The sequence below is a fragment of the Macrobrachium rosenbergii genome, chromosome 48, assembly GCF_040412425.1.
Source record: "Macrobrachium rosenbergii isolate ZJJX-2024 chromosome 48, ASM4041242v1, whole genome shotgun sequence".
In the NCBI taxonomy this organism is placed as follows: Eukaryota; Metazoa; Arthropoda; class Malacostraca; order Decapoda; family Palaemonidae; genus Macrobrachium; species Macrobrachium rosenbergii.
Window position 1 is genome coordinate 35170238 of NC_089788.1, and position 15545 is coordinate 35185782.

General features: G+C 40.6%; 1 protein-coding gene across 1 annotated transcript in view; it reads right to left on the reverse strand.

The window, feature by feature from the left end:
* LOC136831338 (periodic tryptophan protein 2 homolog) overlaps window positions 1-15545 on the reverse strand; it is a 283085-nt gene that overhangs the window by 223031 nt on the left and 44509 nt on the right. Inside the window, exon 3 of the mRNA XM_067091632.1 lies at window positions 3657-3785. Coding sequence (XP_066947733.1) covers window positions 3657-3785 — 129 coding nt within the window. The remainder of the gene's footprint in view (window positions 1-3656; window positions 3786-15545) is intronic.

Consider the following 15545-nt stretch of genomic DNA (forward strand, 5'->3'; position numbering starts at 1 on the left):
AACAAAAATATACCTTAAATTATCATACTAAAACAATTTAATATCAATTCACACAAAAATGCAGCCAAAACTATCATTCCAAAACACCCTCAGTCATCTTAGATTAGTACCCTTTTACAACTGTTCCTCTTATGTATATATACCCCCTAAAATGCTTATAACAATGATTTACTAATTTTAAAATATTAATATTAATGTAAACACAGCAAAATATCTATAAAATGTTTAATACAAATTAAATCTTTAATACAAATTAAATAAATCTGTCTTACAGTACATTTGACAACTAATCAAGTTACCCCTCTATACATGATCACAGCCGTTTCCTTTCGTAGTATTAAGTCGTCCCGTTTTTTTATATATTGGTAAAAATAATTAAAATTATCACTAATTTATTTTTTTTGTAGGGCAACACTATTTATTCACTAATTACTGTATTTTTTTCATATAGTTTTCATGACTGAATACAGATTTATATGATAAAAATAATTTACATTGTACTTACAATGTAGTACAGTAATGTATCTATTAAGCTCATTCCAGGTTGGGTCCCAGACTGAGCATAACAAGTGTAAGCTCGCTCTCACTCACTCTCTCTCTCTCTCTCTCTCTCTTTAAGGGTAATGTAAGATGTATTTGAAATTATATTACTGTAAAGCATTTTTGGATGATAGAGCATATTGTATAATATTTAAAATATTCACTACAGTAAACCCCCAATATTTGCGGGGGATGCGTACCACACCTGGCCCCCGCAAATAGCTAAAACCCGTGAATACTTAAGAGCCCTACTAAAAACACTTACAACTGCCTTTTTTGATAGTTCAAACACAAAAAAACTAAAAATGCTCATACAAGTATTATTCTACTTATGACGGGGGTAGATTCCAAAAAACCCATTGTTTGTTGGAAAAAACCTCTCTCAAATATAGCCTAGCCTACACTAGGGTATTTGGTACCATGTACTGTATACATATATGGTAGCCTACCGTACACTATAAAGTATACCCTATACATACACAGTATAGTAATTATTATCAGCTAATTCTGGAGGTTAATGCAAAGTGACTTATGATAATTCAATACAGAGAAATTGAATAACAAACAAGAATTAGCTTAGCCTACACTATGGTATGTTGTGTACATATACGGTAGCCTAGCCTACATTATACTGTACTCCATATTCACATATCTTATTATACAAACATCAACATAAAGAATATGCATCTTTTCCATGGATCTTTTAAAACGTTATGCCTTAATTCACTGTATCCAATAATATTGTATATATTCTTATATTGCTTTTGTATTATAAATTGCGATCACAGCCATCAATGTTTTGGTTTGGAAGTCGATTACGCGGTAAGTTTATTTCGCTTTATTTAACTCAGTTCAGAGTGCTTTTCTTGCTTCTTGTTAGAGTAAATGAATCTCTAGATGCTTTATTTATATGGGGCAAGGTTATTTTTTGTTATATGAAGTGTTTTTAAGTCAAAATATAACTTAAATACATCTCATTGTGAAATTAACTCGGCTATTTTTTTCGTTAATAGATGACATTGGGCATTTGGGGGCGTCTGTTTTGTGTAAAAAATAAATCAAGATTCCATCCCCTATTTTCACTTGATTTCATCATAATACGAGATTTATGTATTTATTGTTTATCGGCGTAAAAATAGCAGCAATGTGTTCTTTCATGCCCAGTAGCTTTGATTAAAATACTTTCTCTCTAATTTTAATTACGGTCGAGTTTCATCCATGTTGCCGATGCATGATAATTTATAGTTGTTAGCAGCTTGAACATTGTTTTCTCTGCTTCAGCTGCAACTTGCAGCTTAAATTTAGCAGTATATTTCCTTATCAATCTTTTATCCATACCGAATAAGAGTATAATGTAAAAATATATCAGTCCTGTTCTACCTAACTTTATTTTTACTATAACTACGGTAATTGTGTATTACCGTACAATGGTTGAAATACAAGCAAAAGGGCTGTTGTTATCCGATTTGGTGATGAGCAAAACAACAGTTTCTCGGTCGGTTGTTTATGGCTGTACGCATTTACCCAAGAGTATGACGTTACTAACAATACTTTTATCATTCTCTTTTACTTTTTTTAACTAGAAGATGGGATAAAGAGATGGAGAAAAAGAAGTTGGTCTATTGTAATTTGGTCTCTCTTGCTGCCTGATTGTACGCTGCTGCCTGCACCTGCACAAAATTCAAAAATATTTTATAAATATTGTCATATCAGTATTAATTGCTTACCCCACTGAAAATCAAATTATCGTATGGCGAATTATCGTAACTCTAGCACTACCTGAGTATTTTAATAGTTTTATCACAAAAAATCCATTTAGTCATGAAAATGAGATGAAAATACAGTAATTAGCGAGTATTTCTCGGTGAAAAATACTGTGAATGGGCGAATTTTCAGCAAATAATGTGCATATATGTTCCATAGAGAAATCCACGAATAGGTGAGTCTGCGAATCGTAAGACCACGAATACGGGGGTTTACTGTAATTATTTTCATTTTATTTTCCAGTCTGCTTTTACTGGAAAATAAAATGAGAATAATTAGCAAATATTTTCAATATATTGTACAATATGTTCTAACATCCAAAAACACTTTACAGTAATATTTCAAATATATCTTACACTACCCTAAGAGAGAGAGAGAGAGAGAGAGAGAGAGAGAGAGAGAGAGAGAGAGAGAGAGAGAGAGAGAGAGAGAGAGAGAGAGAGAGAGAGAGAGTACACCTGTTAGGCTCAGTCTGGGGCCCAACCTGGAATGAGATTAATAGATACAATACTACATTATAAGTACACTGTAAATTATTTTTGTCATAAAAATCTGTTTAGTCAAGAACACAATATGAAAAAATACAGTATTTCATGAATAAATAGTGCTGCTCCACAAAAAAGAAAGCGAATTAGTGATAATTTTAGAGATGCGGACCATAGAGAAAATCCGCAGAAAAGTGAAAGATGTTCCACACAAATCCACAACAAAATGAAGCGTGGAAAAGTGAAGCACGAAAAAATGGGGGACACTGTATAGATTTAATCGAATCAATATCTGATTACATTAAATCTAATCTACTACCTGAGCTGACTCAGTAGGTATAGAAGGATCTACATCCACTAGAGAGGAATCTATAGACCTAGCTCTATCCTCTTTACTAGGTGTTAATTTTATAGAAGACCTAGATTCATGATTAGCTGTTGTCTTTACTCTCTCCTCTAATTCTGCAATTTAGCATCTATATCTCTTCCCAAGACCAATCCTTGCAATGATCACAACAGCTCTGTGAATCACAATTAACAGTTTGATAATCAATGCACAATTCATGAGAATCATAATTCCATGAACATAATCTGGTCTTAGAACTGCTTACCCTACAAAATTTCATAGATTTAGACAGGGAAGATTGAGTTGCGGAATCCACGTTCGCCAATAACAAACCAAAATCAGGCCTTTATGCATGGTGCTGTAAGATTCATAAAAAATAAAAGATTGGCTGACAAAATAAAAAAAGGGGTCACAGTGCAGCCATAGGAAGACATATATCAATCAATCATATAGCAAAGGTTAACTGTAACTACTTTTTCCATGTACTTATGGAGCATAAAAAATCTTAACTATTAACATACCAGCATTTTCTTTGGTCAAGGCAAAATGTTTCCCATCCGGACTGAAGCGAATACTTTTGATGGGACGATTGAACCGTTTACGATAAATGACATTCTTGAAGTTTAGGTTGATAATGTGAACCTCACCATCTGTTAACAGATAATTAAACAAATTAACAGGCCACAAATAAGATTAGGCATTTTATGACATAGCTGCAAAGTTAATAAACAGAGTAAAATGTTGATCAACATCAGCATTTTGCAATCTCATAACTTTAAAACACAGTATCAAAATCTACCTTTTATGCAACTGACAGTAAAAACCTCATGCACTACAAAAACATTATTTCACTGAAATTCCAAATTCTGAAGTGTCCAGTGAAGCATTATAAAAAAAATTACACTGAATATTGTCAGACAAGCAGAAATCCGACTTTTCAAAATAATTCGCAATGCAGAGACAATAATACACTCATTCATTCCTTCTTATAAAAGTCATTAAAATATCAAATTTAAATTACACACAATATAAAAATCACAAATCTTAAAGTTAATTAGTATTTTTACTAAATATACAAACCTTTTGACAACAGCTAATTCAGTGGTTAGAGCTTGTCTATTCACCTAACTGCTAACCCAACTTTTCATTCAGGGATAAGTGCAGGATGATTAAAGGTTAGATTAAGTATAAACATGTGGGTTTGTGTATCTATGTAAAAGTATACCAAATCTATAAGGAATCCTGAAGTCTTATGTTCCTAGACCAGAAATCACTACATTCCCCCCTGAAATAAGATGTTACCCACATGACAGAGCAGTATGTAGAGGAAAGTTCAGATCCTAACACTAAAATGATTTTCTACAGAAGGGCTTGTCAGTTCAAGTTACTCTACTTGAGAGCAGCAGTATGTAAAGGAAAGTTCTGATCCTAACACTAAAATCATCTTCTAGGGAGGGGATTGTCAGTTCAGGATTCCAGGGCAAATGCAAGAAACCAGACTGCCCATGAGAAGTCTTCTTAGTGCAAACTACAAAGGAAAGAGCAATCACAAGCCTCAGGTCAAGTTAGAAACCAGAACAGCAACTGACCTAAATTTCAGGAGACACTGCTCAGCAGATATTCCCATGAGTAGGTAATTACCAGATCGGGAATCAGAAAAGTAAAAGACCACTAAGAAAAGCAGGACAAACTTGAGAACCCACAATGGGAAATAGCCTATTAGCAAAAGAGCATGTACAGAAAAAAGCAATAAATGAACTGGCACCAAGCCATAAAGATCCTTAGTTGTTGAATACCTTCACTGCTGAAAATGTAGCTGAACATGAATAATACCAGCCTTGATGATCAAGGCTGGTTACGAGTAAAATATATGCACATCAGGTGGAGCATGAGCCATAACACAGCAATGGCTCTTGAACCATCAGAAATGGTACTGGCAGGACCAGACACTGGCAGTAGCTGTGAATCAGTCACAGACCATACACTGGTCAACAAAATGAAACTTTTTTTAATCATCAGAGTTGCAAACTTACTTTCCTGTGTTAGTTTTTGATGCTGATTACGCATCTGGAGTCCGTTTTTCTCTATTAGGTCACATTTTAATGTTACTGATACTTGCTGTTTTAACGTATGTGGGATGCAAAGCATACTCGTATAAGGTATTATTGAATACAAGATATGACACTTATATGGCTTTCTATTGTACAAAATCAAAACTATTATGTACAAAATAAAGTTAGAATGTACTCTAATGAAATACAACTTAAAATCTTTGAGCTTTGGACTTTCTTTGGTGTTTTTTCTCAGGTTCATCTCTGTATAACATCCAGCAGTAGTCAGCTAACATCCCTGCATTCCAAAACCCTTGATATCATTGTTCCATTACTGCAATATCTTGATGGAATCATTCCCCTTGCTCATTGAACACTGCTCCAAGGTTCTCTGCAAAAAATTCCAAGTGTGAATCAAGGAAATGGACTTTCAGTGACATCCGACAGCCCATTGCAGCATAGGAGTCTAGAAGACATTTCACTCCATTTCTAAACTCTCGAGATCTCTTATTGCCTAGAAAATTTTCACAGAGCCATTTGAAAGATTCCCAGGCTTTAAGCTCAGTCTCATCCAGTGTTGTGAGAAAGTTGTTGTCTTCAGGAGTTCTTTTATCTGTGAACCTACTAATACGCCTTCCTTCAGTTTTGCCTCAGTGATTTTTGGAAACTTAGCCTTCACATACTCAAAACCATCTGAGCTTTTCCTGGCAAGTGTCTTCACGAATTGTTTCATGAGGCCAAGCTTTATGTGAAGAGGGGGAAGGAGAACATTTTCTGGATTTACAAGTGGCTTACTCTGGACGCTAGAAACTCCTGGTTCATATGATTTTCGCAGGGGCCACTCTGATTGCACATAGTGCTTGGCAGTTGCACTACTGTCCCATAGGCATAAAAAGCAACAATATTCCATGAATCCTGATTGCATTCCCATCAACATTCCAATCACCGTCAAGTCTCCACATGTTTTCCACCTGTAGTTTGTTTACTTTACGGCACTGAGTACTGTACTACCTGCATGTTCTCGTAACACTCCTTCATGTGTACTGAATGTCCTATGGGAATGGATGGTTTCTTATTGCTGTTGTGTAGTAGCACTGTCTTAAGACTTCTCTTAGATGAATCAATGAATAAGCGCCATTCAGATGGAACATGTTCTTGAAACAAACAGCGAAATAACTCTTCAATATTATTACTGATACAAAGCAGTCCATCAACAGAGAAGTAAGAAGTCAGATTCCTATTTCTCTTTCTGAAATGAGTAACACAAACGTCTTTCTTAAGCAGACATTTGTCCTGTAGATGAGATGCCAATAGTTCAGCTTTATCCTTCGAAAATGACAAGTCTCTAACCAAATCATTCAACTCTCCTTGAGAAAATTTCTGTGGTTCGTCTTCATTTTCAATCACGAAATCTGCATCCACTTCGGTTTCTTTGCTATCAGCAGTATTTTCCTCAAGAAAAACATCTTCGTCAGACAAATTAAGGTCATTCTCTAGTGGTACTGGAATAGGAAGGTCACCATCGTTGTGTGGTACTGGTCTTCTTGCTGATTCGAAGTTGGGATATACAATCTTATGCTTAGTCTTTACAGTAAACCCACATACATTAACCTTGCAAAAATAACAGTCCGTGAAATGATCCTTTGGTTCTCTCCATATCATAGGTACCGCAAACGTAATTGCTCTCTTCCTTTTATTAAGCCAATCCCTTAGTCAATTTGAACAAGCTGAGCAGATGATATGCAGTGCCCAACTCCTATCTTGACCCCCAAGAGAATATCCAAAGTATAACTGGTAGATCTTCTTGATTCCAGTTGTGATGGTACGTTGATGAGCTTTGGTAGTAAATGAACCACAGACATAACAAAATATATCAGGACTGTTCTTGCAATGCCTTGACATCCTGAATAGAGTTTTGATGATGATGATGATGATGATGATGGGACACCTGAAACAGAGAGTGAAGTTTTTGAAGGTACAAAAGATGATCGATGAAATATTCTGTGAAAAATGTTTGACTCAACCATCTAAAATCATAAACAAAAACATAAAATTGCATAATGAACACAACTGGTTATAAAATACCAATCAGAATTTACCTGTATAAGATGTTTACATGTAGCAATGCTGCTGATCAGAGTTATGTGCTTCTCTTATCTCATCAGAAAAACTGTGCCTGATAGAAGGAAACCGATTGCATTTTTTAAATCAGCGGACAAAACTACATATTAAACACCACATAAAATCGCTGATGAAAATTGGCTGTTGACCAGTGAGCTATTATTGTGCAAAGGGCTCCATTACCACCAGGTATGGCAGAGTAGGAAATAGGCATCACTGGGGCTGGGTGCTGGTACAGGCTCCAAGATTAGTTTTGCTCAGTACCAGGTAAAGGCAGCATTGGGCCATGCAGGGCACAGGAGTCCTGCAGTTGTACCAGACCTGGGCTGCACCTGGCAATGTCGCAAGCAGCACCTAGAATAGACTCAACAGGATTAGGTCTGCCACACCACAAGTCTAGTTAGGGAGTTCTGGCAAGGGCACAGTCTGTAAAGACAGTTTCAACCACAAACTGGCAATCACAATAGGTCTTCCACTGCCAAGACAACCAAGAAGCAAGCTGATTCGTCCTGTATCAGTAGATTGATTGATTTATATAATATTCACTGGCATTGGGACACCTATGGTCATTGATGGGGATATCACTTGTTAAGAACAACAAAAATTTATATAAAACCTATGGACATAATGACTAGATTATGCAAAAAAATAATCTATAGTTTTGCAGCAGACCTGCTTCTGATACAAATCTAAAAATGCCACTGGCATCATAAACAACTTCTTCCCCGAGGACTTTGGCTAGAATGTACCAGCCGTTCTTGTCTTGGGCCTCAGAGAGAAGGCTTCTGAGGCCCCCGAGACAGGGTATTCCATTAGTAATTGTCCAACAGTCAAAGACACCAGGCAGTCATCACAGTAAGGCTGATTCTCACTCACTATTAAAAATGCGTGAGTGAGGCAGGTATGCCCATCGGTAGGCAGCAGAGGCTTCCCATTTTCTGGGCATTTACCTACACAGCAATCCCTCAATTATCCAGATTAATAGCAGCCTTCAGCTCAGCACTGCGAATATTCATACCAGCACCCTGATGTTGCCAAAACCACATCACGGCAGACTGATCAATGTCATCACAACGGCCTTTTGCCATGACTTTGTGGATTTGACTCCTTCCTTCCTGTCTTCTTACTGAATTCTGTCCTGGGATTCTGGGAAGTTTTAATATCAAGCAGGGTTGACCGGGCAATGCCATATTCCTCCAATATATGTGACTAGGTCCAACCTTGCTCCATCCTCTCAACAATTTCTAATATCTGTTTAAGGATCAACACTTTCCTCGCCCTATTAGGTGGGGTCATACACTCAATTAAAACAGCACAACACACACTTGTTCGACCCCACACACCTGAAATCAGCAACTCTTCCAGGTGTGCACCCCATCTCCAGAGGGGGTGTGTGTAGTGACACTCCTATTACAAGGTTCCTGTCATCTAGCCAACAGGCTAAGTCCTGTCTCACTTCCTCCGAGAGAGGAATGGGAAGGAAAGGAGAGTCCCTTGCCGGAGACCAGAACTCCTTCATCCTCAACTAAAGAGAACGAAGGTGAAGCTGCCCATGAGGGACTAGCTTCTCCTGGAACGACAGGTGACCGAGAACGACTTGCCACTGCCAAGCTGGTTGTTCCCATCGAGACAGGAACAACTGTGCTGGCCCCCTGAATCTGCTGATACGTTAGTCTGAGGGGAACTCTCTCACTGCTGCCATATCTATCAGCATACCCAGGTACTTTATCCTCTGCTTGGGTATGAGATCTAACTTCTCGATGTTTACCACAACCCCTAGATCGCGGCAAAACTCAAGAATGCAATCTCTGTCCCGGAGCAACTGCGACCAAGAGCTTGCCAGGACTAGCCAATCATTGAGATATCTCAGGAGGCATATCCTGTGTGAATGGGCCCCAGACGACACCAAGGTGAACGCTCGTGTGAACACCTGGGGAGCAGTTGAGAGCCTGAAACAGTGCCCTGAACTGAAACACCATCTCCCCGAGGATAAAGCAGAAGTACTTGCAAGAGGACCAATGGGATGGGTATTTGGAAATGTGCATCCTTCAGGTCCACCGTAAGCATGAAGTCGGATTCCCTGATGGTTGCGAGCACAGAACCACCCCAAAGCTTCTCCATGTGAGTGGACTCATGGGCCAGCTGCACTGGCAGGGGGTGAGGCAGCACTTGCATCCTTGGCATTCACTCTCTCTAGCTTATCGGTGTCGTGGAGTCTGTGGTACCCCGCACAGCAGTAAAAGAGCCTACACCAGCCCATGGACTGGTAGAGGTGACACAGGGTTTTGAAGAAACCAGAGTACCTGGGGTGACGTGGGTCTCCTTGGAGGTTCATGCACCTGGAGATCCCAACTCATGTGAGGCATCATCATCAGTTGCTCCTCTACCCAAAAAACAAGTCCAAAGAAACTCGGGCAGAGCTAGGCTCTATACCAGGCCAGGAAGTTCAACTCCTGGAACTAGTATTGGTGGTGTGGGTTTCCTTGGAGACCCATGCACCTGGTGCACCTGAGTCTTGGGGTCTTAGTGAGACCTGCAGCACGGCCCTGAGTTCAAAGACTGGGGAGAGCACCCGAGAGATCCCTTTGCCTCTTCCATGGAAGGAGGCAAACCTTCAGAAGCCCCAGGACGGGACTTCTTCCGGTAGGGAGAAGCTACATTCTTCTTCCTCTGCTTGTGAGCTTTGGAAGAAGAAGGGGGGAGGTGGCACCTTTTGGCTCCCCTTCTTCAGCTTATTTCTACTGTATGCCTTCTTCATCAAGGAGTGCAGGAGAGCATCCCCCCATCTGGAGGATGGTGGCAGAAGTGCAGGAGCATGGATGATGGGCATGGGGACCATAGGAACCACTGCTGTAGAAGTGGTTCTCAAACCAGTTGACATGGTCACTGTGGTAGTAGTCACAGTGACCGAAGCAGCAGTCACAGGAAGGGGTTGAGAGGCCCTCAGGTGGCTGAGCAAACCTCGCACCGAAGGTTCACCCGAAAGACCGTGAGAGAGCCAGGTCTCTAAAACTTCTCAGCCTCTCCAACACCTGCAAAAGTCAGGTAAGTAAGGGAGGCCTCTCTTCGCTCCAAAGGGACTCCTCCTACTCCTCCGAACAGAAACCACCAAGCAGAGATCATCGGGCGCCCCGGCAACTTCCGCCCGATGAAGCAAGCGAAGACGACGAGGGGAAATTGCTCCCATAGGAGTTATGGCATTGCCTGGGAGTGTTGCAGGAGGTAGGAATGAACAAGAAGCATCGGCAACCTTGGGAGTCGTCGGGGGCGTATTACCGCCAGAAGACACCTATGAAGCCTTTTTCTTGTACTTCCTCCACTGCAAAAACCTCACCTGTTGCACAGGGAACCAGTCATGATACTCATCACAGACACTTCCTGGATTACAGTTGTGTCCCCTGCAAATTGTGCAAAGGACACGAGGGTCATCATTAATATACGAGCAGTAATGGTTGCAAGGGTTAGAGACAGTACCAGGACACACATGCTTAGTACTGGTCTTCCGCTCATCTGGCTTATCAAATGATGCGTGGGTTTGCATGTTACGCTATCACAAATGTCCAAATATACAAGATATTGCAAAAACCAACAAGAAACAATCCCACCGGAAATGGCAAGAGAAAAAACCAAAGCAGAAAAGCAAGCAGGGCAGAGAGTACAAGGGAGATCCTCATCGCACAATGGCCTAAAGCAAAGTGAATGCTGACCGTCCGGGTGGGCAGGAGGACTCCCACAAAGCAGATGGTAGTTAACTACCTAACCACTTTGTTTAAAAGTTAAATGGTCGTTCTCCAGCCACACTGAAGCAAATTCCTTGTGTAAAGACCAATGGATTGCATACTGTGTAGGAACTACCAAGTTGTCTCATGGGTGCTGGACCCCACTACCAAGTTGTCTCATGGGTGCTGGAAGGGGTCTTCCATTGCAGGCCATGGCTCCAGCACTATGGAACAGAATACCAGTAGCTTCCAGTTGTGCCAGGTAGTGAAAAGATCAATGCTTGGAACTACCCACAGTTTGAAGTCTCACTGCAATGTCTTGGTGTACAGACTATTCTGTCCATCACCTGACCATGGCAGCTGAGCTTGTCAGCCACCACATTCCGAGAAACCAGAATGTACCTTGCTGACAGCTATACTGAGTGTGCTACCACCCACTCATGAACCTGCACTACCAACCTGTGGAGCTGGAAGGACACTAGTACCCCTTGCTTATTGACTTGTGCCACCATCATAGTGTTGTCGCTTATCAACACTAAGGAGTGCTCCATCACTCCTGAAATGCCTGCAATGCCACAAATGGAGCTTTCAGTTTCAGGACACTGATGTAGAGGTGCTTGTCATTCTGGTCCCACACACCTGAAACCACATAACAACTCTTCCAGGTGTGCACCCCATCCCTGGGTCGATGCATCCAAGAACAGAAGCATCTCAGGAGGGGAGTGCCCAACAGCACTCTTCGAGCAATTCCTATTTAGAGGTTCCTGTCATCTAACCACCAATTCAGATCTTTCCTAACTTCTTATGACAAAGGAACAGACAAGAAAGGAGGGCGCCCAGCAAAGAACAAAACTCTTTCAACTTCCACGGAAGGGGTCGGAGGTGAAGCTGCCCATGAGGGACCAGCTTCTCCAAAGACAACATATGATCCAGAACAACCTGCACTGCACTGCAATGAGAAAAAAAGGAGCCAAAAATGAACTTTTAATCTTAAAAACTAAGCGTGCTGTGATTTTTTGAAAAAAACCTTTTTCCGCTTCGGCGCTAGCTCCCGAACGCCACCGGCATACGGGAGACGTTTTTGTAAATAGGGCTTCGGCGTTTAAGGGTTAAGTATTCGCAGATTTTAGCTATTCACAGGGGGGTGTGGTACTTCCCCCGCGAATACGGGGGGTTCACTGTATGTGTATGTATATGTATATGTATATGTATACATATATATATACAGTAGAACCCCGGTCCTCGACTGTACTAGAACTCGACATAATCGGATTTCAACACGAAATGTTGAGTAAATTTTGCATCGGAGCTCAAACAACAAACCGGAATCCGACCCGATGAATCATATGATGTTTTAGAAAAAAGTGTTTCGGGCGGCTGCCGCTAGTTGGCGTTGTTGGTGGCGTTCTTCCCATACTTATTTAAAAGCATTTAAAGCTCACACATGCTCCTGCTGCTGTTAAAAAACAAGCCAGATTATCACATTAAATTAATAATACAGTATTTATAAGCCGAATTACTGTATGTCTGTTATCATAAAATTAAGAAAAATTTCGTAAATTACGTTGGAACTCGGCAGCTTGTGGCAGATGCTGCAGAGTTCCGACGTAATTTCCGAAATTTTTCTTAATTTTATGATAACAGACACAGTAATTCAGCTTATAAATACTGTATTATTAATTTAATGTGATAATCTGGCTTGTTTTTCAATGTCATCATTATTAACAACAGTTTTCATGTGTACCAGTTGCAGTACATTCTGGTAGTGCCTATAGGCTACCTAGCCTAGCCTATGGTGCTCGGTCTATCATCGGTAATACGGCCACATTGGTCATAGGTCAATTTTTTTGATACAGTATGCATTTAAAAATGTAAAAAGTGCTTCTGATATGGTAAGTTATTCAACTCTGAACTTATTTGTGTAAAGTTTTGTGTAAAAAGGCAAGGTTGGGGTAATGACTGGTGGTCAGGAATGGATTAATCCATTTTCAGTTATTTCTTATGGGAGAAATTAACTCAGAATTCGACAAAATCGAATCTTGACACTTCTTCTGGAACAATTAGCGTCGAGGACCGAGGTTCTACTGTGTATATATATATATATATATATATATATATATATATATATATATATATATATATATATATATATATATATATATATATATATATATATATATATATATATATATATATATATGTGTGTGTGTGTGTGTGTGTGTATGTATATATATATATATATATATATATATATATATATATATATATATATATATATATATATATATATATATATATTTATATATATATATATATATATATATATATATATATATATATATACAATGAAGGAAACTTCTTTCCAAGTAAACTCACCTGTTTTACCATAACATAACAGATAAGAGTATACAATTAATTTTAATTATTTCTTAAACAGAAAGAGCTGTGGGTTTTAAGCGGCCCTTCACCAATTCTCTCCTTTCCCCATATGGGTTAGCCTAATCCCTCTCTCTGTTCAAAATGACTGCCTAAGATTCTGATTTCTAGGTGTGACCTCTGAAGATGCAAATTCCTCACTGGCATCGGATGACTGGAAGGGAAGGAGCCAAAAAAGAAAAAGACTGGCTGCATTGCCACGCAGGAATGCCCCGTGCGCATAATGCTATAGAACGTGAGGCGGAGATTGGCTGCTATGCCATCTACGATGATGCCGAGGCATAATTCCGCCCCACCCCCGCCCCCACAAGGTTATAAGTGAACCATGAAACAGCAGTCAGAGAGAGAAGCGCTCTTAACCCCACTAACAACAGATGGGATGGAAAAGCCCGAAAACTCAGAGTCTATCACTATCCCCAAATATAGAATTGATTGAGTCGGGACTAGCTGAGACTTCTTGAAATTTAATAATATTCCTAGATCTTAAGCAAGTCAAAGTGTCTTCTGAAAGTCCTCCATGCACTGAGATCTCGAGGGGGAGCGTAGATATTTATCCCCATAAGATGTAACCATTTCACCAGGGGGGACGGGGGCAGGTACTCAAGTAAAAACTTGAGGAGCCATGGAGAGGTCAAAGCACAGTGCCCAAAACTGGAAGACTCTGTCCTGGAACACGAACTTCAGATACTTCCTGGAACGAAGAAGTTCAGGGCACTGACGTTCAGGACAGGTCTGCATCTTCCCAATAACTTGGGAACCACGAAGAAGCCGTTGTAGAACCCCTCTTTGTCTACACCCTTGACCACTTCCACAGCTTTCTTCTCAAGTAGAACTGACACTTCCTGAGACAGGGCCGAAAACCTCTCCAAGCCTACTGAGTAGGCCGCTAAGCTGATGGGAGAGATTACTAAGGGAGGTTTCTCCCTGAAATGGATTGTATAGCCCTCTTTTAAGACCTTTAGTACCCACAGCTCTACATTCCTCTTCTTCCACTTGGTCCAAAAATGAAGAAGTCTTGCTTCCACTGGAACACAGAGGACAGAGAACTCACTTTTGAGGGGCTAACTTGGTGACAGATTTCTTGACGGGTCTGGAAGTTTGGAGGTTGGATCTAAGTTGGGACTGGAATCAACCTCTATTACTTCAAAACAGCTGTTTTTGCAAAAACGCAGATGTTCTAGCAGATGTGGCAGCTGAAGTGGCTCATGCAGGGAACCTAGTCCTCTTGGTGGACTGCGACAAGGTCCTGTGTCTATTTCTTCTGGAGTTCTGCTGATACACATTCCGGAGTATCCTGCGTGAATGAACTATTCTTGTCTGGGGGGGGGCAAAAGAAGAGAAGAACTCTGAGAAGGAATGACTCCCTTTGCAGTACGAGCACCAAGTCTCGTTTCTTCTGGCTGCTCTATCAGTGCAAGCCAGGACTCCCATCTGGTCCGACGTGAAGTTTTCTTGGAAAGTAGTGCAGTCTTCTATCTTCTTAGCTAGAGCCCTAACAGTCCAATCCAGAAAACTGAAGACCTCGAAGACTTTAAAAATGTCCTTAACAAGATGGTCCAGCGGTGAGCAGTAAAGGGAATTCTGGCTGAGGAGAAAGCAAAACGACGAGAAGCATTTATGATACTGGAAAAGTGCCCTTGAGAGGAGGCAGAGACTCCCAAGAAAAGCGCTTCTCCAGTTACATACGACAGATACTTCTGCCGTAACCAGTCGTCAATACAGTCAACAGCTTTCCTCGAAGATGAAGACAGAACCATACGAGGTAGCCTGGCAGTTCCTGCAGGTTGTCGCATCAAAAAGGCCAATCCCGGAGAGGAAGGGATGGCTGGAAAGAAGAACAAAGGGTAGCAGACCAGGAAATACCTGAGCAGCGCCAAATAATTCGATGTAGGTTGTTCCTCTTCCACTGGTTCCTCGCTGGAGGAAATGGGTGACATCGGAGGGTTTGTGGGTTCTTGAGCTACAGGAGCTGGTTTCTGAAGAAGGCTCAGAACTCTGTCCAGTCAGAGCTGAATGGGTCTTCCACAACTGAAGGAAATTCACCTGAAGTATCAGGTACTGGAAGCTCTACCTGCAGGACCGC